The sequence below is a fragment of the Antechinus flavipes genome, chromosome 3 (genome assembly GCF_016432865.1).
Source record: "Antechinus flavipes isolate AdamAnt ecotype Samford, QLD, Australia chromosome 3, AdamAnt_v2, whole genome shotgun sequence".
Lineage (NCBI taxonomy): Eukaryota > Metazoa > Chordata > Mammalia > Dasyuromorphia > Dasyuridae > Antechinus > Antechinus flavipes.
In genome coordinates, this window is record NC_067400.1 from 501850420 (window position 1) to 501876654 (window position 26235).

The following is a 26235-nucleotide window of genomic DNA, read 5'->3' on the forward strand; positions in this document are numbered from 1 at the left end:
CAGGTCCCAGAATAATTTCTCAGTGAAAAGAGGTCACAACTTTAAAAAGTTTGAAGAATATAACTTTTTAAAGTCTAAGGTATAGCATAGGTGTCTGCTTTTGGGGGAATCCTCCCAAATGTTTTCTCCTACATTAGCTAATACACATGGCAGCAGCACAGTAGAATACAAAGAGGGCTGAACTTGGAATCAAAACAACTAGTGTAACTTCAAGGTTTAATTTAATGTCCTTCAGCTTAAAAGCAGTAACACTTAGAGCTGTTGTGAGAACCAAAACAGATAATTCATGTCATACATTTTTCACACCTTAAAGTAAAGGTTAGCTTTTATTATTTTATCTCTATACAAATTGCTGGACAGAATGAATACAAGTTCTTTGAATGTAAGTCTTTTTTTTTGCCTTTACAATCCCAGAATTAGAATGATTCTGCTTAGTGTTTAATAATTATTTGTGTATTTCAATTAAATTATTGTTTTCATTATTATTAATCATAGGGTCATAAAATTGGAACTATTTTCAAAGAACAATTCATTTCAGACCATTTTAATGCACACATTTTCTCTATATTTTTGATCCTAAGAATTCATCTATTTTTTGTAGGCAACTTATTTCTTTCACAAGACTGCCCATTCTATTTTTCATAACTTTAATTAGAATTTTTTCCTTTCATACTGAGTCAAGAAGTACTTTCCTGTAATATCTAATTTCTAGAGATTCAAAGAATAAGTCAAATATATCTCCTAAATAAAGACAGCTATTATTCCTCTTATCTTACCTCTTCTAGTAACAATATTCAGAAACCCCCTCCAAACACATCCTTCCCACGTTATTTAGAAATATAGTTGATCAATGCTTACATACAAAAGACCTGGTTTTCTAAGTTGTTAAAAAATATTATTAAGAAAAAGAACTAAGAGTTTTATAGCCTGATGGAAAAACAAGATAAAAACTAAATTTTACAGGCAACATTTGAAATAAAAAAAGTTTATAATTATTTGTGAGAGTAAAATGAGAAGTGAAAATATGAGATTTAAAATTACTTTTAAATTTAAATTAAATATTACAAAGACACTTTGTGGCTCTGGGGAATGAATGAAAAGGAAACATGGATATAAAAATTTAAAGAGGAAACACCTACTAAGACAGACATCAAAAGTGGTTCTCACTATGGAGTTTTTGGAATTAGCAAATTATTACGCCCAGGTGACTTCACCTAACTGATGATTCTATTGCTAAAGAATATTATTTTCCTATTTGTATGCATATTCATTATTTACCATCAATGCTCCCTATGTGTTTAGATAAGGAATATGTCTAACCTATTGTCAGCATGAAGTTACTTATTTCAATGAGTTATATAGAAATTAGATAAAATCATCAAAACCATTTAACAGAAGGAGAAGGGGAAATTGTTCCATATTTGTACTTGGTTCAAATTATTATCAAAGAACTTCTACAGCAACTGAAGTTTATATTTCATACAGGAAAAAAAATGTAGCCATGAAATCTTGCTTCTGGTACCTATTTATCCTACATAGTATTGTCCTTGAAGGGCATGGGAGAGGGGGTAAAGAGGGTGAGGAAGAGGATACTACATAAGGGAAAAACAAAAAGTGACATGGCCACAACTTTGGTATCCCTTTCCTTCTGGCATATACTTTCAAAAGACAGGAAGTAGTTGCCATGGTCACCTGAACCAATTCTTCTCAACACATGGATAACTGAGGGGTTACCACAGCAACAGTCAGGGTTTGGAGTCTTCTTTTTACATGTCTAGGGTGAAGGTTGCTAAGGTAACCACTGGTAAGTCTCCATGGGTGGTGATACATCATGTGGTGTTGCTATAGAAATATTGACATATCAATAATCTTTTCTCTAACATTCTCCAAATGACTGGACCTTAGAGTTGAGTCGTCATCTTTATAGTGAAGAACCAGTATCTTCAGGCAAACATTAGTCTTGTGGCTTAATTGCTAAATGACCAAATGATCAGAATGTCAACTAGTATACTGGCCCCCTAGTCGGAAAAGTTATGCCCAATTCAAGCTGCCCAGACCCTTTCTCCATCTGCTAAGCTAATGTAGTTTTGATGTACAAACTGCCTACTCTAAGTTAATAAATGCCTCTACATTTCTAAAAGCTTCTGATTCTGATTAGCAAATGATAGGTATATCTATAATAAATAACATTTACTGATTCAAAAAATACCATCCTTGCCTAAACTACAAATGGTTTAAAGACTATAATGAAATAGAAAAATATGATGGCCTAGACTCTGTCAGCAAGGTAGTTATTAAGTATAGAAATGTTCTTCAATCCACTGAAATTTGAACATTTAAATTTTCCACAAAATTTTCCCCCTAAGTGAATAAAATTGCAGAAAATCAAACAAAATAACTAAAGTAGAAATGACAATGGTGAGTGGGGGTGGCAGATATGCCAAAACATGTTATTCATCTATTTAGTAGTTGGTTCAAAATGAAACAAAGGAAAACTATGAGAAATTCTGCAAACTAAAATAAATTAAATAATAAAGAGATTCATAATGAATGGTGCATAAGCAATGAAAAGAGATACCTCTATGAGAATGGGAAATAACTGTTCAAAGCCCCAGAGATATTCAATAAGAATGTGAAATTCACAATTAAATGTCAAAATGCTTTAACTATTCAAAGATTTAATTTCTTTCAGAGGAAATTCATTTTATATGTTTCCCTGGAAAACAAAAAATATTCTAAGTTAACTTTTTTCAAATGAATACATAATAATTAAGATAATGTTAAAATATTTAATAATCAGATTCCTAGAGTGTTCAATATTCCCAGCTCCACTGCCAAATGAAGTATAACAATGCCATTTGTAACATGGAGTAACTCAGAACAGACAATCATATAAAAATGAATATTTGATTTAAAAGTGGCTGGAAGAAATAAGCTATATGTTTGTAGGTGAGCTTTCAGAGCTAGCTATTTGAGATAGGCTAGAGTAGTAAATAGACAATTATCCTCAGAGAATATACTGGCTATGTAACATAGTAGAGATAAATCACTTAAACTTTTAGTCCTCTAGGGAAGTGCTGTCAAACTCAAATGGAAACTGAGGACAGATAATGAACTCTATGGACACGTATTAATTTTAAAACCATACCAAACATCCCTGTGTTCTACTGCATTTTAATTTATCCTGTTAAATATTTTTCAATTCCATTTAAATCTTATTCCCACAGTTGGAAGTGGCTGAGGGCTGAATGGTTGATATTTCTTTTCTAGGTAACTCTATAAGGCTATAAATTGCAGAGAAAGAACCATTTTGTTGGGTAAATTCCTTAATAAGAGATCCCTATATCTAAGAAATTACAACTAATCTTTAACCTTTCAGAGCAAGTTATTTTCATCTAAAAATTAGTTTATTGATGTTTTTTAAAGTTAATTTACAAGCAATTTTATACCTACAGTCTTTATAGATGAAGAAACTACTTCATGAATGAGGCAGAACTCCCCATGTGGTTAGTAATAGAGTTGACACTAGAATACAGGGCTTCCGATTCAAATACATTGTCACAAAGCCCCTGTTTAAAAGAAGCAAAATAATATGTAAAATTAGACCTGTAGACCTGTGTCCTATAGTGACCAGCTTCTTAAAATGCGATTCATGACTCATTAATGTGTCTCATAACTGAATGTGAGAATCGCAAAATTATGATTTATTATTGGTAAATGTGGTGGTTTGCATACCTATTTTATATACCTATATACCCAGGATCACATAAAATTTTCTTGGGTGAAACAGGGTTGTAAGAAGAAAAAGTTGAAGAAGCTCATTCTGGAATTAGTGTTAAACATTCTTTTTTTATGTAGTTCTCAGCCATAAAGAAAGAGAAGGATAAAAGTAGTGACAGTTGTTCACTTTTGTATCTCTCTTGGGCCATTAGATCTCCTAGCTTTGGAGCCAATGAAAAGACTTTTCATCACCCTCAAAGTATAAGCCTTATATCACTGAGTCAAATATGGTTAAAAACCAACCCTAAAGCTTCCAAATGTCCAACCTAAAACTGCCAGGTTTGTTTCTGCCCCCTAATCTTAGTGCATATCCATGAGTTAGACAAGTTTAGGCTTGGAGTTGACCATGTCAGTTCAAGAGATTTTGAGTTGATCCTAGTGAGTTGAAATTGAATGAGGGCAGAAGAGTAATGGTTGGCAATTATTCTAGTGCCCTTGGAGAAAACTTCGATGAAAGAGATAATTAGCCCAAGTGTGGCCATTTTAGCAGAAGAATTTTTACTGCAAGTCACTTGGACAGTGCAGAGAAGACATGAAATATGAAATGCCTAATTGTTACTCTTTCAAACTTCTTTATGTTTTGATTAGATTTAAATATCAGTTTCCATGAAGACTGTAACAATTAGAAGTTAAATTACTGATACCTATTATGTTTGTTAAATATACTCCTGTCTTTTGTGTTTATTATTTCTTTTGTTTATAGAAATCAAATAACTATGACATTTTCTGTTTCATATTATGCATTGAATAACTCCCTCATTTGGAAAGAATCCCCATATGTAATGCAAAAACTAAGCTATATTTGCCCCCATGGCATCAAAGTGGGTAACTAAAAACCTCATGGGTATAAGAACAGTGAGTATACTATTGTATAGAGAAAAAAAGAAGTGCAGGTTTGGAGTTGGGGAGGATTAAGAGCAGGGAGTTAGTGAGGTCCATGATCTATATTAAACTCTCTCATTTTGTTTATTTATATCCCCAGAGAGAAGATGGAAAGAGAGCAGTCAGAAATTCTTGTACAAGTTAAGGGCAGGTCAGGATCATGGAGCCAAAAGAACAAATCCAGAAATCAAATAGATCAGTTGGAGATCTGGGGGGAAAATAGTCCAGAGGCAGGAGGCGGCATCTAAATTGGAAGTAGAATCAAAATAAGGAACCCCAATAAATTCGCATAAGGAGTTAGCAAGAAATAAGAGCCAAAATTCAGATTACACTAAGTTCAGTAGCAGGGAAGGAAAAAGGTGATGAAATAAAGTTGTCTCAATTGCATGCAGAAAATACATGAATCTGAGCTCTGCTTATTACTACCTTAATGTTTCTGAGTCTTATCTTATCCAACTGTTAAATGAAAGGGTTGGAATAGATAAGCTTTCCAGATGTAAAAGTTTGATCATTTGATAATAATTCATCACTCGTAGGTGGTGTATGTCTGTGTGTGTATGTCTGTGTGTGTGTATGCACGCACATATGTGCATTAGTTTTTTGCCTCGTTCTGTGTAGACAATCTAGTTTCTTCTGAAGTCAATTCATCTGATAAGCCATCCCTATTGCTCTCATTATCCAGCACTGCAATAGTCAAATTCACATAATGTTGTACATGAGTCCAACACAAGTGTCTCCAGTGTGCTCACATGCAAATTTGATTTTAGATCTAAAGAAACAGGACATAATGGAAAACTCTTCTGGATTAGTACACACCAATAAAACCCAAAACTTCCCCACTTTCCCCAGACAACATTAAAGTAGTTTAAAAAATAGTGCTAAAGAAAGACAATAACTTAAAATAACATTAAATTGCTTTAACGTGGCAAGATATTAATAATACAGAGATAATTCCAAATTTGGAATGGTTCTCATGGGTCATGTGGTCTATATCCCCAATTTAGGCAAGGCCACAAAAATCCCTAATAAATTATCATTCAACCTCTGCTTTTCGATTTCCAAAGATAGGAAACTCACTACCTCCTGAGGAAAACCATTACATTTTGATACTGTTGTAATCATTGAGAAGTTACTGCTTTATGTCTCTCTGCAGTTTCCACAAACTTTTTCTGATTTCATCCTCCAAAAATAAATAGAATTGATCCTACTCCTTTTCCACAAGAATTAGCTGAAAGTTCTAAATTGAGTATTTCTGTTTTCAAGTACAAGGATATTGGTTTTAAAAGTCTAGTGAATAATCTCAGAAAAAAGGACAAACAACAAAAATATTATTTTACTAAATAAAATTTCAATAACTTCTTGAGATCTCTTTATAGAGTGTTAAAAAAAAAATCTTTTAAGTGAATTAGAAAATAGTAAAATGGGATGATCATTGAGAAGGAATAGGCCAGTCTTTCCCTCCCTCCAACCTTAAAAAGTCAATTTCATTGGTCTAAGAAATCAGAGTCAAAGAGAAGTTTTTTTTTGTTTGTTTTTTTAATATGTATAAATGGTGCATAAAGCTTGTACAGAGGGGACTATAAGAGACTTCACAGAACTGGACGAGCAAAAGCACAAAAAGTCAGAATGTGGTCAGCACTCCAGAGTGAGGTTGTGGGGGCCGGATGTCATAAGGAGTGTTGAGACAGATGTGAAATTCCCCAGAAAACAGATCCCAGCAGGGGAATTCTGTATAGACTCTCTTGCCTTTGGGTCTATCATGAAAGGCTAAAGTCTAACTCTGAGCAGAGAGAAAGTTTGTTTACCTTTCTTTGTTTTAAATGTTTGTCTCTGTCTTTATAAACACTGTTAACTGGAGAAATTACTAACCGGTATAAAGGGAATGTACTTAGAAGAAGTCAGCTGCTGGGAAAGCATTACCAAAAAGAGAATTCAACCAAAGAAAATCAAAGGTCAATACCACTTTGTACCTTCAAAATTATTTTCTGACAACTTCTGCAATTTTCAATTAATGGAACAAAAGAATTAATTATTTGGAATTTCCAATTAATGGAAAAAAGTTTTGCTTGGAATTATAGGTTTTTCTTTTTTTTTTTTTGCTCTTGTCATGCTTTTCCACAAGCTTTATCACTGAGAACAGAAGAGGAGATGACTGACAACAATATTTCTCTTAGGAAGGATATCTTTAAAATGCTGAACTGATTTCACAGCTTTATTAAAGTTCTCTGAAGCACTGCCATTAGCAAGATTAAGAATGAAAGGAGGAAGAAGAAGAAACATCCATATCATCTACTGTTTCTCAAAATTCATCACAACTTCTCATTGCTGTTAACACAGTCATATCAATTCATTTTAGATCTCACAGGCACAAGAAGTTAAAATAAGCAAACACAAAGGCTATTAGTAAGGCACAGAATATTTTTTAAAATGTAGTCTCCAAAAATTTTGACAGTTTGAAAATATAGAACAGTGTTAAATCAAGTATTATATAATGAGATAAAATCACTTCAGGATCACTCAGAATTCCTAAAGAATATGTAATAAAGAGTAGAATTGTTGATATCTATATACTACCTAATTTAAAATTAAAATCATAGACTAATTGTTTTCTGAATTTTACAGGATAGATTTGAAATTGCTCTGGAATTTTCAAAACTGTTACATAAGGAAAGAGGATAAGAGGGAGCAAGTAGGGAAATAGTCAGCAATCCCAGATTCCAATCAATTAATCAGCAAACATTCATTTCATGCCTACCAAGGGCCAGCATGTATTTGGTACTCAAAATACAAAGAAAAGAAATAGTTTCTGTCCTCAAGGAAATAATATGAATAGAAAAACATATAATGACAAATTTAAATAGACAGATATGTGTGTATGTATTTTACTAAAAATAGCTAACAATCATACACTTACTATGTGCCAGATACTAACCACTTTGTAATTATTATTTCATTTGTTCCTAACAACTCTTGGAGACATTTTATAGATTAATACAATGAGGTAAATAATGGTTAAATGATATGTCACACAGCTAATAAGTGTCTGAGGCTGAACTTGAATCCAAGTCTCCCTTACCCCAAGCTTGGTATTCTATCCATTATAACACCTATCTCTATGCTTGTTCTCTCTCCCTCTCTCCCAGTCTTCTTTCTCCCTTCCTCTCTCCCTATCCCTGTTTTCCTCCTCCTCCCTCTCTCCCCCTCCCTTTCTCACTCCCTCTCTCTGTCCTCCTCTCCCTCTTCTCCTTCATTTCTCCCAATTCTCTCCCCCTCCCCTTTCCCCTTTCTTCCTCCTTCTTTTCCTTTTCCTCCCTCTCTCTTTTCCCCTTCTCCTCCTTTTCCCCCTTTCTCCTCTTCTCTCTCTCTTCTTTTTTCCTCCCTCTCCTTCTCTCCTCTCTTTTTCTCTCTTTTTCTCTCACACTTCTCTTCCTCCTCTCTCTCTTCTTCTCCCTCTCTTTCCCTCTCCCTCTCTCTCCCTCTTCTTTTCTCTCCTCTCCTTCCCTCTTCCTCTCTTCTCTCTCTTTCCTTCAATTTCTTTCTTTCTTTCCATATGTAAATATAGATTTATTTATACATATCATAAATATTATATATATATGTGTGTGTGTGTGTATGTATATGTGTGTGTATATATATATATAGATAAATACAAAAGGAAACCTTTGCAAGAGAAGGAAACTAACAGTGAGGCAGATAGTGAGAGGAGGACACTTCAAGTAAGGATTTATGCAGAAAGTAATATTTGAAATGAGTGTTAAGTTATCATTTATACATAGTATGGATATGCCCTACATAGTTGGAAAGTAGGATCTCAACATCATAAAAATAAAAAATTATCACTCCTATAATATTCATAATCTTTCCCTATAAATCAAGATATATTCCCTACAAAGTAGTAATGACCCTTAGAAATTAATAACTCCACATGAGAAATCAGAAATCAGAAAATACAAAAGCTTTTCTCACTAGCTGCCCTTCAATTCAATTCAAATATTTCTTAAGCACCTTATATGGGCAAGGCCATGAAAAAAGTTTATGTGATAAGCACTCAAGCTCTTAGGCTAATGCCTAAATGTTAACATACTAAACACCATAGCACCAATTCATATGCATTCCTTAGCTCAGTTAATCTTTATTTCTGACACTGGATAAAATTTGATCTTTGTTCAATGAAAGGAGAATAAATAGAAAGGAAACAAAGTTATAATAGGGTGTTGAGGTAAACCATCAACCAACATGTTAAAAACAATATAACCTGGCCCATTCCTATATTTCCAGATTTCTTATATTTTATCCACTTCATGCATTCTGCAATCCAGCTACTCTGGGCAGTCTTCCCTTTTAGAATGAGAATTCTATGAGGGAGGGACTATTTTGTCTTTGTTTAGACAAAGAATGGTGCTTCTTAGCTTAGCATATTAGCAGTTAAACAGTAAACTCTACTCAGGAATTAGAACTCTTCTTGCCAATTTGGGGACATATCAAAGAAAAAGTTGTCATGCTTGACTTTGAGAATTTATAATCTAACATAGGGATTAGCAGTCTATGGTTATGGGTCAAATCTAACCTGCCATTTATTTTTGTATGGTATATGAACTAGGAATGTTTTTTACATTTAAAAAAAAGAATTTTTTAAATTTTATTTTAACTGTTTTAAAAATATTTTAAATAAAACATAAAAGTCATTTTTAGTTTGTGGATCATACAAACACACACACACACACACACACACACACACAAACAATAATTGGTGAAATTCAACTGTTACTAATTGCATAAGTGTTCTTTAAGAGAAATTTTTTACCTTGCTTACTATGCCATAATGCCACTAGCATTTAGTCTAACAAACTATTTTCTTTAACAAGGATAGTGTACTTATATTCCTATTAAGTATCATGGCAGTTTGATTGCTGGCTTCAGAATTAAAAATCTCTGGAATACATGGCAGTATTAATTCTGCTCAACAAAGACTGTGCTACCCAATCATTTCACATCTCAGTGCCCCAAGTGATTTACTTAAGATTTTAAGTTGCAGAAAGGTGTTGATCTACTTTGATAGACAGAATTTCCTGCTAGGAACTCCCTACACCCATGAAATCACAGGTACAGTAAAATAAAAATGGCTCACAGAGAATGCAGACACAGAGAAATGAAAGCTAAAGTTAGTTTCACTGTCATATGACTACATAATTTGCTTTTTTTTGGCAAAGGGAAAGAAAGGGTTCATTTTCACTGCTAAGAATGATTTAAATTCATATTAAGGTAATCACTGAAGTTTGGAATACAGACTCTCAAGTCTAGAGAGAACATCATTTATATAGTGATAATATATGGAACACAATCACTTCAACTCTTACCAACTAAGATACCTATTAATAAAATTCAACAGCTGTATGGAACAAAAAACAATCAGAAAATAGCTCATTATTTATTTCACACTTTCATTAGCTGGGAATGCACATAGCTCTGATGATCATTTACTAGAAAGCCAGAAAAGTCCTATAAGGTCAATAATCCAAATTGCTGATTTTACAGGTAAGGCAATGGAGGCTCAGAGAGATTAAGTAATATATTGAATGCCTATATTGTTGCCTAACAATATATTGTTGCCTAAAGTCACACAAATATAAGACACAGAGGCAGATTTTGAATATAGGTCCTCTGATTAGAAAAGCAAAGGTTTTTCCACCACATCATGGTTGCTTAAATGAATCCCTTGAAAGATAATAGCTATATTCAAATAATTTAAGAATTATACTTTAAAAAGAGAGGTCAAATCTATCCAGTGATGCTCCAAAAGGCAGAATAAGACCAATGGACAAAAGTTAGAGAAGAAAAGGCTAAGTATCAATATCAAAAAGAAAATTCACAATTGTCTGAAAGAGAAATAAGACACTAAAATAGTAGTTTATGAGCTAATGAGCTAGAAGATTACTTTATAAAAGGGACTTGCAAAATAGGTGGAAGGTAGGATCACATTACTTTCAACAGTAAATTTCTAAGATTCAAGTTGAAATATCTCTAGCTACTTTGAATTTATATCTAATGGTTTATTACAGTACTAGTGTTATCTATTCTGAAAAATATTTTTCCTCTAACAAATGACATTAAAGGCATTTTACTTATTATGATTTTATTGCTTTAGAAGAAAGTACTTTACAAGAGGAATACACCTCTAATTCCAAAATGAAGTTTGACTAGAATATTAAATTTGAACGTTTGCTGTACTAAGATAACAGCAATTTACTTAATTTTATGGGGGAAAAGACGTGATGAATAAAGACAATATAACCAAATTCCTTGTAATTTTTGCAAAGGTTTCAATAGGTGTGTCATGAGGTTTGCCTAATTTAATCAATGAGTTCCTTCCAACAGACTTAGAAAATTAGAAAACCAAATGAGTGCTATGATTGCTACTCTTGTTATGGCTGTCATTATTAAGCATCTTGTTGTTTCATAAATTGAAATAAATGCATCAGGGAGACATGATACAATTTGGCTGGGAGTAGGGCCAAATGTTTTCCTATACATCCAGGGCCCCTTGATTTTTTGAATGGCACTTCAGTTATTTTTCCCTAAATAATTCCAAGTAAAGTCAGCATATAAATCGCTAAAATATTTCTCTCTCAATATTCACAACCCCTCTAACTCCCCTCTGCTTACCTTGTCTTTATTTTCAGAACCAGAAGCCTCCGGTTTGGTCCGAATCAAAAATGGAGTGGACAGCCTCAGCAGGACTCTTTCAAAGGTGGCACTGATCTTTGGGGAAACTATGTCAAAGCAGTCCTCAAACTTCAGAATCTTGTGAGTGTCACATCGGAGCTGTTTCCTCAGTCCTTCCCCCAATTGCAGAACCAGCATGCTGGCATCAAACATCAGGTGGAAGGGGAAAGCTCTACAGAATGTGTTGATGCTGATTCGGAGATCAGCAGGAGTTTGGGATGTTCCAGGTGGAAGGTTTTTTGTGATGTTTGAATTTTCACATTCCTTAATGACAAATGTAAGACAGCTGCAGTTCCCTGGGTTTGAGCCCTCCAAACACAGCTTCTCATGGGTCACTTTTTCCACCTCCAAATCCAGTCGGTAGATCTTCTTTCCTGCAGCCTTTATCATTCCAGGCATTGCAAACCCCACAATGTGATGAGGATGAAAGTAATGGAGCATTAGAGAACCCTCTGGAAGCTCTTTGCATAGGAAAGATGGAGATTCCAGAGTGGCCTGTCGTCCAAATGAAGTTCTAATATGTTCCAGTAAAGCATCGAAACCATTAAAGAAGTCCTGCAAGGTGCTTCCTACAGCCCGAAGGACCCTCTCGTTCTCATCAAAACAGATATTGAAGAATTCCTCCCCAAATCTTTCTTGCATTTCTTCAAACTTCAAACCTAAAAGCAAAAAGAGAACAGATATTAACTGAGAAATAAGTTGCAAAAGCTCTTTTCTCTACCTGCATGTTTGACTTTCCTGGCAACTATTTTAATGTCACCTTAGAGGAGTAAGAATGGCCTATATCTGAAATAGACTGGTAGAATTGGAGGATTTTTAAAATTTCAAATTCAAGAAATTTAAGAAGCTCCAGGCCATTGTTACCTTCTATAAGGGAAGTATTTCACTAATTGTTATTTATAAAGAAGGGGATACAGTCACTTAAAAACAAGGAAGGTCACAAAAGTAGAAAGGATACTAAAGTTCTTCTCAGATGCAATATGATAGATAGAGCTCTGAACTTTAAATCAGAGGATCTGTATTCAAATTCTAGCTCAGATATTAAGCAGCTATTTGACTCCAAGCAAATCACTTTATTTCTCTTTTCCTCATTTTCCCATCTGTAAAATGAAGAGGTTGTACTCCATGGTCTCTAAGCTATGATTCTTATGGCTTCAAATTCATGATTCTTTGAACTAGTCCAATCCCTTCATTTTGCAACTGAGACATAGAGAAATTAAGTAACATATCATGAATAGAAAGGACAGTTGAGGAAAAAACATTTAGTTCTGCATTGTACTGAATAGATGAAAATATAAGGTCTTCCAATAATAGAGTATAGGCTTTCTCAAGCCATGAATTGTGTTCTCTCTCTCTGCCTTTTTTTTATCTTTAACAGCTAGCATAGTGTCTGGCACTGATAAATTGCTTAATTATAATTGAGGAATTAATTGATTTTTATATTATTTATTTAAAATATTTATTGGTATCATTTTTTGCATCTCTCTTAATTCTCTCCAATATTTCTCCTCTCTCCCTCCCAGAGTCCAATTCCAGATAACATTTTAAACACAAAATAAAAAGAAAAATAACAGGAAAAAAAATCAGTATAACCAATCAATACATCAAAAGCATCTGAAAATATGTTCAATAAACCACACTTATCAACTTCCCACCTAAAAGGATGTCTTCTCACATCCCTTCTTTTAGGCTATGCTTGTTCTTTGTAATTTTATAATATTCCTTCTTGATTATTTTTGTGATTGCTCTTTTATTTACATCATTGTAGTCACTTTACATATTGTTTTCTTGGCTTTAATTATTTTCTTCTATATCAGTTCATACAGACTTTTCTATGCTTCCCTGTATTTATCACATTCATAATTTCTTATATCAGTAATATTCAATTACATTTATGTGCCAATGTTTATTCATTCCTTAGTCAATGGGCATCTCTCTTGATTCCAATTATTTTCCATCACAAGAAAAAATTGCTGGTATCAATATTTTGGTATATAGGAATGTTTTCTGTATATTTAATTCTGACTCCAAACCCAAAAGAAAAGAAAGGGGAGAAGGGAAAATTTTTTAAAAGAAACTTTCTTTCTCTTTCTTTTAGATCTCTGAACCTTCCCAAGATATCTTGGGGTTTATTGGCTAGATTTCCTTCTTAAGGATCATGCCTTAAACCAAAACCACTCAGACTCTCCTAAATTGACCAACAATAGGTTTCAGGTCAAGCTCCAAGTGGTCAAATTGTTTGGATCCTAATTGACTCAGAATGAATAGAAATAACAGTCATTTCTGTTTGTTCCAGAAACCATGAGAGATTTTTCCTCCCAGATTTATTTATTTGGATTGTTTTTGGATGTAGTTTTTACAAAATAAAGAGATCATTCTTAGCCTCAATTTCTGCCTAAAGTTAATCACTAAATGGATGTGGCCTCCATCAAACTGAGACTTGTTGAAGACCTTAGCATAAAAAAAAAGCAAGGTGTTCAACTCTATCCAGTCATCCCAACCCATATCTAGATCTAGATGGTTCTGGAAGGGAAAGTGAGGCAGGTGACCTTGCACAGACCTCCCTAACTTAAATCCAATTCATTTGCATGTCATAGCATCACCTCCCTGATATCATTCTCCTCTTTGAGAATGAGAGTTGTAATGGGCTGAGGCTTGAGTTGATGCACTGAGGTCTAAGCACATGAGGCTAAATAGTAATTGGACCATACTCTATTAATATATAACCTTGGAGAAAGAATGGCCCCCGCCCACTCTTTGTGCAAGTCCTGATGTGTTGTATAGGAAATGATGATTTTGGTAGATGGAGGCAGGGAAGTGGAAAAGGAAGGGGAAGGAGAGACTTTTGGCATTGCCATTGCTACGGTTTGCTCAGCTCAGATCTCTCTCTGTTAGCTGGCTTCCTGTCGCAACTGCCCATATTGCTATCGAGATCTTTCTTGCTTATATTTGCTATCGCAATCTTTATTCATCTCTTCACTTCAATAAATATTGAAGATTTTTCCCTTAACCTGAATTCCTGACTCCGGCTGATTTTAAATACGCGTCCATTACATTTGGCACCCAAGCGTGGGAACCAAGGACCCTACTTTCACTGAAGAAGTCTCCAGTGACCAGGAACTTAGGTGAGTATAAGACAAACAGGGAACTTATTTTCTTAAAGACTAAAGCAGTAACTTTTTGGCTGAAATGGGACAGATCCTAGGTAAAGAATCTCCATCCCCCACCCCAACCCCCCCAACTCCAGCCCCACCCAGGGGTGGTGTTATAGAAAGCCTGTGTGACCTGATAGAAGAGCAAGGGCTACTTGTAACTTGGGAACAGGCAGCTAAACTTCTAGGTATATTAAAACGCACCTCCTCTTGGTTCTTAGAGGTAGAGCAAATCTCTCTAGATAACTGGGCATTGGTTGGTCAACAGCTCTCCGATTATAACATTGAAAACGGTCCTCAGTCAGTTCCCTTCGAGGCATTCTATTTATACAATACCATACAGTTGGCCTTAAAATACCATATAAGTTCTAGGAGAAAAGGAAAAAACTCTAGGAATAGCCAAAGGGGGAAGCCTGAGATAAAGGAGGAAGACAAAGAACAAATTAATGGCCATATCCCCACAGGGCATGGAGACTTAAGTGAGGCTCAAGGGCGGGGTGAATCTGAGGCAGCTTCAGCCCCACCTGAGGAGCAGGTAATTGACTCTCCTCCATCAACTCCACCCTCCGGGATGGAGGGAGGAGGGGTAGTGGGGGGGGAGAAGAGGGGGAATGACAGCACCAGCACCTCCCCCCAGCATCCAGCACCTCCCCCCAGCATCTAGCTGCTCCTTTGAGTAGATTGCAAAAGGGACTAATTAAGGCCAAAGAAGAAGGGAGAAATGTATTGGAATTCCAACACCACATTTTTCTAGTTATTTAACAGTTTAATTCTTCAGGTCAAGAAAGTAGAAGATACTCTCCTTTTGATATAGAAATCCTCAAAGACTTGAAAAGAGCTTGCACTCTTTATGGGGCTACATCAGCTTATGTTAAGATGTTATTACAGAATTTGGCTTTTGAAATTTTGACCCTTAATGATTGGAAATCTATAGCAAAGATATGCCTAGAACCTGGACAAAACTACTTGTGGCTTTCTGAATATAGTGAGCTCTGTAGGATACAAGCCCAACAAAATAGTCAAAGTGGAGTTCATGCTGCAATCACCTATGACCTACTAACAGGTGTCAGTCCTTATTCAGATGTCACAGTACAAATTAATTATTCTATAGCAGCATATGAGCAAATACTAATGCTATCAAAGCGTGGGTTGCTCTCTACAATAAAGACGACGGGGGAGGGGGGGAATCAGATGGGTGCTAATGAGCCGTATTCGCCTTGTCCATCGCAAAGAGACGGAGCAGACCCTTGAAACGAAGGAGAAGACCCAAGAAACGTCGGGTGGTTCTGTTGCTGATTGTGCTCACCATTGAAAGAGTGGCAGTTATGGCGTTTGACTCATGGACATAGAAAATCATTGGACTTCAAAACCCTCAGAAATCATTGGATTCTCTGAGACATTAGATTGTTGTGGGACTTTAAATCCCTCAGGAATCATTGGATTCTTTGAGACATAAGACTTGAAAGCCCTCAGGAATCATTGGATTTTTTGAGAAATGATAAGACTGTTACAGGACTTCAAAATCTGCTGGAATCATTGGATTCCCTAAGACATAAAAAGACTTTTGCTGGACTTCAAAAACTTGGGGGGATCATTGGATTCCCTGATATGTGAAGCAATGGACAATAGATTGGTTTTGGACTATCTCTTGGCTGCTGAAGAGGTGTATGTGTGATTGCTGTTTACATACTCTCCTTCTAAGACTTCTGGCAATCTTTTACATCATAATGTTGATTTATATTGTTTGTTATACCGTTACTTGGGTGTATAATTCATGTTTGTTACACCACATCAAGCCTGCACTGACTGTGGGGAGAGTCATCACTAATAGCTTCTGCGTTGTTGCTATGTGCTATGTGGTATGTGTTCCCATGCTGATGGATATGTGCATAATAAGACCCTTGAGCCCAGAAACCTGCTAGCAACCCCCATTTCCCTTTGGTGCTTTTCATCTCCCTTCCTGAGATGTCAGAGAGGGCGTGATTATCTCCTTTTTAGTGCTTTCACCTCCCTTCCTGAGAAGTCAGGGGGGTCGTGATCACCTCCTTTCCTGAGAAGTCAGGGAGGGTGTGATCACCTCCCCTTGGGGGCTCTGACCTCCCTGAGGAGTCAGGAATGGCATGATCACCTGTGTTCTAAAACAAAAGAAAGCGGGAGATGTAATGGGCTGAGGCTTGAGTTGATACACTGAGGTCTAAGCACATGAGGCTAAATAGTAATTGGACCATACTCTATTAATATATAAGCTAGGAGAAAGAATGGCCCCCGCCCACTCTTTGTGCAAGTCCTGATGTGTTGTATAGGAAATGACGATTTTGGTGGGTGGAGGCAGGGGAGTGGAAAAGGAAGGGGAAGGAGAGACTTTTGGCATTGCCATTGCCACAGTTTGCTCAGCTCAGATCTCTCTCTGTTAGCTGGTTTCCTGTCGCAACTGCCTATATTGCTATCACAATCTTTCTTGCCTATATTTGCTATCGCAATCCTTATTCATCTCTTCACTTCAATAAATATTGAAGATTTTTCCCTTAACCTGAATTCCTGACTCCAGCTGATTTTAAATACGCGGCCATTACAGAGAGTGAAGAACAAACAACTATAGAGACTCCAAATTCGGCCCTCTTTTTAATACAGCACTTCTCATTTTTTCATAAGAGATTATTAAATTGTCCAGTGTAGTACAGTGAAAAGAGGCAAGGCACCTGATTTAAAGGTCTACTCTAAGTCTACTATTTTTGCAACTTTAGCTAAGTCACATCACTTCCTTGGGCCTCAGTTTTTTCAGTAATAAAATGAGGAAGTCAGACAAAATGGCCTCTCAGACATTTCCAGCCCTAATTCTATGACCTTTCCTCAATTTTAAACCATAAATGCTGATTTCAATTCGTGGGTATGAGTAACTCTAACTTGTCAGCAACAAAACTTATTTCAATTATCTGGTCTAATGTGAAGCTTTGCCATCCTTATTTAATTCTTCTTATAGTAATCACAATTTGTCTCACAATTAGTCTCCCTCCAGTCTCCCTCTTAGATTTCTATTCTAGATAATATTTTGAAGACAAAATAAAAAAGGAACTATGGGGAAAAAATTCAGTATAGTCAATCAACACATCAAAAGCATCTGAAAATAAGTTCAATATACCATACACTTCAACTTCCCATCTCCTAAAAGGGCTCCAGTACACAATTAGTCTCTCTCTCTTTCTCTTTCCTAAAACAAAATCCTTAGTATTGCCAAAACAAGCAAACAAAAATGTACACCACTATTTATTTAAAAAAAAAAAATATATATATATATATATGTATATATATATATATATATATATTTGTGCACATATGCACATTTATATATTTATATAGATATATTTACTTAAATATATGTGAATCACTATTATTCAAAATCTATATATATGGCACAAATTTCACAATGGAAATGTTTCTTGGGAAAACCCTATCATGAAAATTCAAAATTATAGAGAGAAAAAGTTAAGGACTGAGTGACCAGAAAAGACATAAAGTCAAACATAAAATAAAGCTGGAAAGATCAATAGAATGAAGTTCCTTGGGAACAAACTATTTTCTTTTCATTTTGGCTTGATAGCTTTGATCTCCAAGGCAATTTGGGAAAGTCACCTATTCAAAGGATTATCACAATTCATTCATCTCCTGGCCTTTTATTTAAACAATGTTTAAATACCTTTGTTTATCAGTAATTTCAAAAGTCTTGTTTTTTACAAAAATGTCTGATTCAGTTATCTGATGTGAAAGGGGAGGAAAAAATTACAATGTTGAGGTTACCACATAGGAATCTGAATTTAAAGAAATTAACAATTCAATTGGAAATCAATGTCATTATGGGCAATGTATATCATAAATCAATTAAATTGCTATTTCTAAATTTCTTAAATTTGAGCATTTAAATGAATTTCTTCAAAATTAAAATCAAGTTCTTAGAAAAATATTATTATTGTTCATTTGTTTCAGTTTTGTCCTACTCTTTGTGTCCCCATGTGAGGCTTTCTTGGCAAAGATAACAGAGTGGCTTACCATTTCCTTTTCCAATACATTTTATACATGAGGAAACTGAGGCAAATAGGATTAAATTATTTGTTGAAGAAAAGCACAACTATTAAGTATCTTTGGCCATATTTGAAGTCCCTATAAAAGTATTAAGTTCCTCCAATTTTAATAGTACCATTTGAATCTTCAAATACTATGATGCTCAGAAAGCTATTTGACATCCAAAGTTCAGGATCATGATGAGATCCTGGATACCTAGGTGGTATTAGCAAAGAAAGTTTGAAATATTGATAAGATTATAATACTTCCTGGAGCAAGCAGGAAAAGCCACTGATGGGGATCAGCTCAGTCTTATAGTTCCATTCCTGTGGAGGTTTTCCAGAAACCTCACCTTACTGCATCCAATCAAAAGGAAAGTTATGTCAACCCCCTGGAGTTAAATTTCCTCTATAAATCTGTCCATGACCTATGCCATCCTTGCTGAATCATTATTGGGGTTAGCCCACCAAAAAGTAACACTTCATGGTGTCTTTCTTCTCATCCCTCTACTCCATGCCTCATGGTGTCTTTTCTCTCACTCACTTCACCATGCCTCATGATGTCTTTCTCCTTGTTTCCTCTATGAGATTAGCCTGTCAGTCAATGGTGTATTCCCATCTTCTTATGTATTCCCTTTCTCCTGATTAATTGTGAGTTCCAATGGGGAACTTGTCTTTTCCATTGTTAATTGCTAAAATCCCTTTCCTGGCCAACCAAATACTTTACTGATACTATTTCATATTTATTACTCCTAGTATCTAATTTTATCTTTTTATTTTGTCCATAACTTCTTATAAATTAAAGGTACTTTTTGGTAGAAAGAAAGCCCTTCTAAATTTTTCACATGTCATTTGCCTACCTTGTGTCTCCTATTTTTAACTAAGAATTCCTACTGAACCCCATCATTTGGTGCCAGATCTCAACCTCATCAGTTAGAAAGCATGTTGCTTCTAGGTAAAAGAGACAAATGAAGAACTACTTTTAACTTATATTTTGCAAAATACTGAAGTGTCACTGAAGTAATTGAATAAAGCTTACTAATATAAAGATAATGAAGAGCATTTATGTGCTGCCTACCCTGGCAGAAGCTCAAAACATTACCCAAACATCATTAAGTAAACAAAATAAGCACCTGTAAGAGATGATATAATAAAAACTGACAAAGTCCAAATTTTCTTAACAATAAATTTCTATTACACTAATAAGCCACTTCTGGGGTTAACAATACAATGGAAATTAAGATTAAAAAGGTGACCCTGGAGTATTCCAAGATGATGAAGTGCCTTCTCAATCACTTGAGAAAAACTAAATGATGTTTATTATTGAAATACATCATGTACTTAGCTGTCAAATTTATCTTCCTAAAGCACAAGTTTGACATGTTATGCTTTTATTCAATCAATTCCAGTGGCTCCCCATTGCCTCCAGTATCAAATATGAATTCCTCTATTTGGCATCCAAAGTTCTTTATAACTTATCCCATCCATATACCTTTACATTCTTCTTATCCCTTATATCTGTTCTACAATCCAGTGACACTGGCCTCTTTACTGTTCCACACACAAAATACTCTATACTCCTCACTTAGGTATTTTTCCCTGACTGTATCTTATGTCTGGAATGCTCTCCTGTCTCATCTCTACTTCCCAATTTCTCTGGATTCCTTTAAGTTATAGCTAACATCCTAACTTTATCAGGAAAATCTTTTCTCAATTTCCTTAATTCTAGTGCCATCCTTCTGTTGATTTTCTCCAATTTGTCGGTATATATCTTATCTGTACATGGGTGCATGTTTTCTCCCTATTAAATTGTTATATTTTTGAGAGCAAAGATAGTCTTTCACTTTCTTTGTATCTATAATGCATAGTTCAGTGCCAGACACATAGAAGAAACATGAATAAATGTTTTTAACTGATTAAATGAAGGAGTTATCCATATGTATAATAAGGTATTTGGACTAAATGGTTCCCAAGATCCCTTATAAATCTACATGTACAATGCAATAATCCTGCTCTCATTCAGAATTGTAGAAGTAGCATATTTTAATGAAGAGTACTAGATTCAAAACACCTTAATTTCTTTCCAGATTCTGCTACTATTTACTTCCTTTGACAAATCCTATAACATTTATAATTTTCCATAAAAATGGATGTTGAATTAAATGATGTTTAAGATACCTTGTAGTTTGAAATCTAATCTCTTTGAGTTGTAGTTTTAAATTATTTTATGTGTATTACTTGGAGAAATGAATATATATATTTTTTAGCTATAAAAATACCACATTGCTCCATTCAGTTCCAAAGACTCATAACTGTGAGGCTTAAAATAATGCTCTTTCTCAGATATCAGTAAGAACATCTTCTGTGCTTGGAAATGGGGCACCAAGAGTCATACAGTATATTTCCCCTTAAAGTACTGTTTGAAATAAAATCTTTTCACAGTTGCCAATAATGGAGGTCCTTTGGTGGTATTTACTAAAGAATGGAATAATAGCTAGACAAGATATTGACTAGCTGTGGAAGCATGGGCAAGTATCTACCTCAAGTTCCCCATCTGTAAAATGAATACAATTTCCTCTAAGATCTCTTCTATTTCTAAAATGTAAAAGCTTATGACCTGTTCATAGGTACAATGGCTGAAGTAATGATTGTAGGAATAACATTTACCAATACCTACTACCATTACTCAATACCATGAAAAGAAAGATAAGTAGTATTTCTGCTTTCAAATTACTAACACCTTTGTTAAAAAAGAGATTTCCACTCATTATCCGCTGTGTATTGAGGCAGTTTTTCAGCACTACTTGTTGAGCCATTTCTCAGGCTGAATGAATTTGATTGATGTTTGAGGGCTTTTGATCAGTATAATAAAATAACATTCCAAATTCATCATTTGAAAAGGGATTTTTAAATTATTTTTAATGGAAATGGATAAGCTATTAGAAAAAAATATTTTTCCTGACAAGATAAATGTGTTTATTTAACCAAATAATTCTTAGAATTGTCATAATAGACAATATAGTAATCTTTTCATATAATGGTCTATAATTGTTTTGTTGTTCAGTTGTCTGGGCAAAAATACTGAAGTGATTTGCCATTTCCTTCTCCAGCTCATTTTACAGATGAGTAAACTAAGTAAGGCAAATGGGGTTAAACTACTTGTTGAGGTTCACACACCTAGTGTCTGATGGTTAGATTTGAACTTGTCTCCATACCTGGCACTCTATCTACCATGCCACCTAACTTACTACTCTATAATTACAAAGCATTTTATAGCCATTGTCTCATTTGAAGGAAATTTAACAAATATATATTCCTTATATATTTGAAGAAAATATTTTGAAGGATATATATATATATATATATATTTGAAAGAAATAAAAGGAATATAAAGAAACTTGTATTAATTTATCCCTATTTTATAGAAAGAAAAAGTAAGGCTAAGGCATATTATGAAAAGGTGGAAGAGTTACTACCTAAACTCACTACTTTATATAGGACCAATGACCTTTACCAAAATTACACATTTAGAAACAAGCTGATGACTAAGAAGTTGGATTTCAGTGAAGTAAGAAGTGAAGAAGAAGAAGAAGAAGCTTGCTGCCCTTAAGTGAAATTTATATTTTAAAAACCACATTGAATGGGGCAGCTAGGTGGCACAGTGGATAGAGCATCAGCCTTGAAGTCAGGAAGACCTGAGTTCAAATCTGGTCTCAGACACTAGTTGTATGACCCTGGGCAAGTCACTTAACCTCAGTTGCCTCAGCAAAAAAACAACCAAAGAAAAAACATTTAATATACCTGTCACTTCTTGCTCACTCTCTAGTTTGCTCTACTTCTACAATGGCTGCCTTGTGTCCTTGAAAATGACTCCACCCTGAGGTCTACTTGCTGAGCAGTGAATCCCTGACTAGACTCATCATATCAAGAGAAGGCATAATCATACAACTCCCTTCACTTTTGTCTTTTGTTCTATCTCCAAAAAGATGACTTTCTCTCCTTCCTTCCTTCTTCACTCCTCCCTTACTCTCCCTCCTTTTCCTCCTCTGTTTTATATTTTATTTTGTCTCTATTAGAATAAGAGCTCCTTGAGTTCAGGAACTGTCTTTTTTTTTCTTTTTATATCCCCTGTTCTTAACAATGTCTGGAACATGATAAGTGCTCTGTCTGTCCATCCAACTTACTTCCTAGAATAATTCTACATGATTTTTTCTAATATACTCTACATGCTCAATCCAAATTGGCTTATTTTTCATGCCTTATAAATGACATTCTGGATATAATGTAGATTTTTAAAATCAGAGTCTTTTTCTATCTTTTTGCTTCTGAAAAAAAAAAAAAAAAACTCTCCAAAAGAGATATATCACAATCTATATTTTTTTTTTGAAATTTAGTGATGGCAAAATTATCTAGTATTTCAAATCCTCAGACCTAAAAGAACTCTTTGAGAGGATCTAGTCCAAAACTCTCATTTACATAAATGAGGAAACTGGAGCTCAGAAAGAATGGGACTTATCTAAATTCAAACAGCAAATTAGTGGTAAAGCTGATATAAGTACCCAGTTGTCCCAACTCCAGAAAACCTTCCGCTAGACCATGTAGAATAGTTTTAAACCTTTTTTCAAGGTCTTTGAAAAGTCTTATATTTTACAGGTCTAGATCTTTTTTTTTTCTTTCTCCTTTTCTGCTAGCTCTAACTAAAATTAAGAATTTTTTCCAGTGTTTATTTGACTAGCTGGGAAGAAAACAGAAATAAAAAGAACTTTTTTCTCCAAAGCCATACATTTCCGTTCTGACAACTAGAGTAGAGAGGACACTGATCTCAGAAAAGCAACAGCATATGCTTAATTTGATTTATTCCTTCTAAAGAAATAAAATGTGAGGTCCAGAAATGAAGTAGGGAAAGTGGTCTCTGCTTCTCAGTTTAGCAGAATAAGCTAAAGGAACAGCCTTGCTTAATAATCAGGGCAGTCACAGTAGGATTAAGGGATAACAAGCTATTTAAAATAGACTTAGATTTTAAAATATAAGCCATATGAATACTAATAAACACTAGGAGAAAAACCATTCTTTGTTGTTTGGTAAGCTAAAAGAGTATGTTATGACATTGAATATTTTTAATGAGCATATGTAAGGAAAGTAATGAATGAAAATTTTCTGTATAACAGAAGGTAGGCAGGTTTCTAAAATGAGTGGGAAAAACACACGTTTTCATTTTCCATTGTCTAAATAAACATGATGGACAATCAAACAAATCTAGGAAAAACAAACTTTACAAAAGCTGGTTATTTGGATACAACAGAAAAAAAATCAGTTCTTCCAGATAATAGACAACAAAAAAGAATTCCAGCATGTAAAACAACCAACATGATTCTCAAGACCCTTTCCCTACCAAGGTTTATAGTGTAATCTTAGGCATGTCCTTCCATCTCTCTTTTTTTTAAAAGTGAAACTGGGCTAACTCAGGGATCAGCAAAATATAACTCACAAACTATAGTTTCCTATCCCCTTAAACTAAGTGATTCTTAAGGACCATTCCAACTCAGCTATTTTTCTATGCTTCTAAATCTTTGTTAAAATGAGCTGTTGTACTATCCATTGCTTCACATACTCATCAAATATTTATTGAATACTTTTTTAAAGTAAAATCATGCTATAGGTGCCATAAGAAATATAAAGAAGACTGGTAACTGTCACCATTGAGTTTTTTGTCTAGTCTAGGGGATGACATATATACAAATGTCTATGAAAGGGGAAAAAAGTGAGTGATTAAGTGTTTTGGAAAGGCAAAGGAAACCTTTTTTTTTTCCCTGATAGGTTGTCCATTTCAATTAAAATAATTTAAAAGGTCTAGCAGAAGGTTTTCCGGAGTTGGGACAACCGAGTGCTTATACCAGCTTTATCATTAATTTGCTGTTTGAATTTGGATAAGTCTCATTCTTTCTGAGCTCCAGTTTCCTCATTTATGTAAATGAGAATTTTGTACTAGATTCTCTCAAAGGGTTCTTTTACGTCTAATATTTTATTATTCGGAGTATTTGAAATACTAGATAATTTTGTCACTAAATTTAAAAAATTATATAGATTGTGATATATCTTCTTTGGAGAGTTTTTTTTTCTTTTGCAAAAGCAAAAAGAAAGAAAAGACTGATTAAAAGTTGTTCAACAACTATGTGAAGCCACAAATTAAAACAAATAAAAAAAAAAAAACCCAACTGATTTCTACATTTAATTGTAACAATGGAATATTGATTCTTGCCAAATTTCACACATATGAGTTAATCTTGAACATATGATAGAACCTATTTATACCTCTTATTCAACTTTCCACTGTACATTAGCCCAGTTCTAATTTTTACTCTTCAGAGATCTGTTTTCCATTATTTGTGTTTGTTGTTTGGCTGTTTTTCAGCTATTTTTAACTGTGACTGCTTGGGGGGGGGGGGACATTTCTTTGGAAAAGATACTGGAATGATCTGCTATTTTGTTCTCCAACTCATTTTACAGATAAGCACACTGTGGCAAATAGGGTTAAGTGACTTGCTCAGGGTCACATAGTTAGTAAATGCCAGAGGCCAGATCTGAATTCAGTTCTTCTAGAGTGCCATCTAGCTGCCCCTCCATTATTAATATCCATATATAGTATTACTGAGAAAATGAATAAACAGATTTAAGTAGTAAACAACTTAGACATATTAATACTAAGTTTTTTCTCAAATAAAATCATATATATATATTGTTGCATCTATCACAAAACCATGTATTATTTTAACAGTTGCATATGATATGACTTGTTTGAGTCTTTAAAGGAATATTTTTTTTTCTTCCATGATAAATTTTTTTTTAAATCAACCAACATGTTTGATTTTTGTTTTCTTTCTCATTTTCTTTCTCTTTTGATCTTATTTTTCCTATGCAGCATGATAATTGTGGAAATGTGTATAGAAGAACTGCCTTACTATCTATGGGAAGAATGGGGGAAGGGAGAGAGAAAAAATTAGGACAAAAAGTTTTGCAAAGGTGAATGTTGAAAATATCTATGCATATATTTTGAAAACAAAAAGCTAAAAAAACTACAATGGGTTTTTTATATTCTTTATCCCTCCATCAATTGAACAACTGTGAAAACAATCTAATATAAAAGAAAGCCTTATTGATACTTTCTCATGTTTCTATCAAAAATACCTTTATTTATACATAGAGATGAGAAATTCAGGCATAAGAATAGGTAGTTGTTGATACGTTTTAGTTTTAGTTCTATTGTTGATACGTTCAATTATTAATATGGGGTTAAAAAACCACTTTTGGAAACATGTACTTTGAAATACCTTAAAAAATCAGTCTCCAGATACCTTTAAGTCTATGAAATCTCTGACATTGTTTTCTTCTACATAGAGCTGGGTCAAACATGGGCATTTCTCCTGACTTCAGTGTCTTAAACAACATTGTCATTTTCTTACCTAAGGATCTAGAAGTTTAAATGTTGGTTGACTCATTCCCCATTTCTGGTTAGAGCTGGTTTTGAATGTTTCTATTGTTCTTCCCCCTTCACCCACAAGTTTTCTTTAGATGATCTAGTATAGCTCAATTTCTCACAGGGTCTATGCATTTTCTTCTTTTTGCTCCCTGATTTTTTTAATGTT

The 26235-nt window shown here is 34.4% G+C and overlaps 1 protein-coding gene across 1 annotated transcript in view; it reads right to left on the bottom strand.

Annotated features, from left to right (window-relative positions):
• Positions 1-26235, bottom strand: part of GUCY1A2 (guanylate cyclase 1 soluble subunit alpha 2) — a 423060-nt gene that overhangs the window by 307319 nt on the left and 89506 nt on the right. The window contains exon 4 of the mRNA XM_051986919.1: positions 11326-12044. Coding sequence (XP_051842879.1) covers positions 11326-12044 — 719 coding nt within the window. The remainder of the gene's footprint in view (positions 1-11325; positions 12045-26235) is intronic.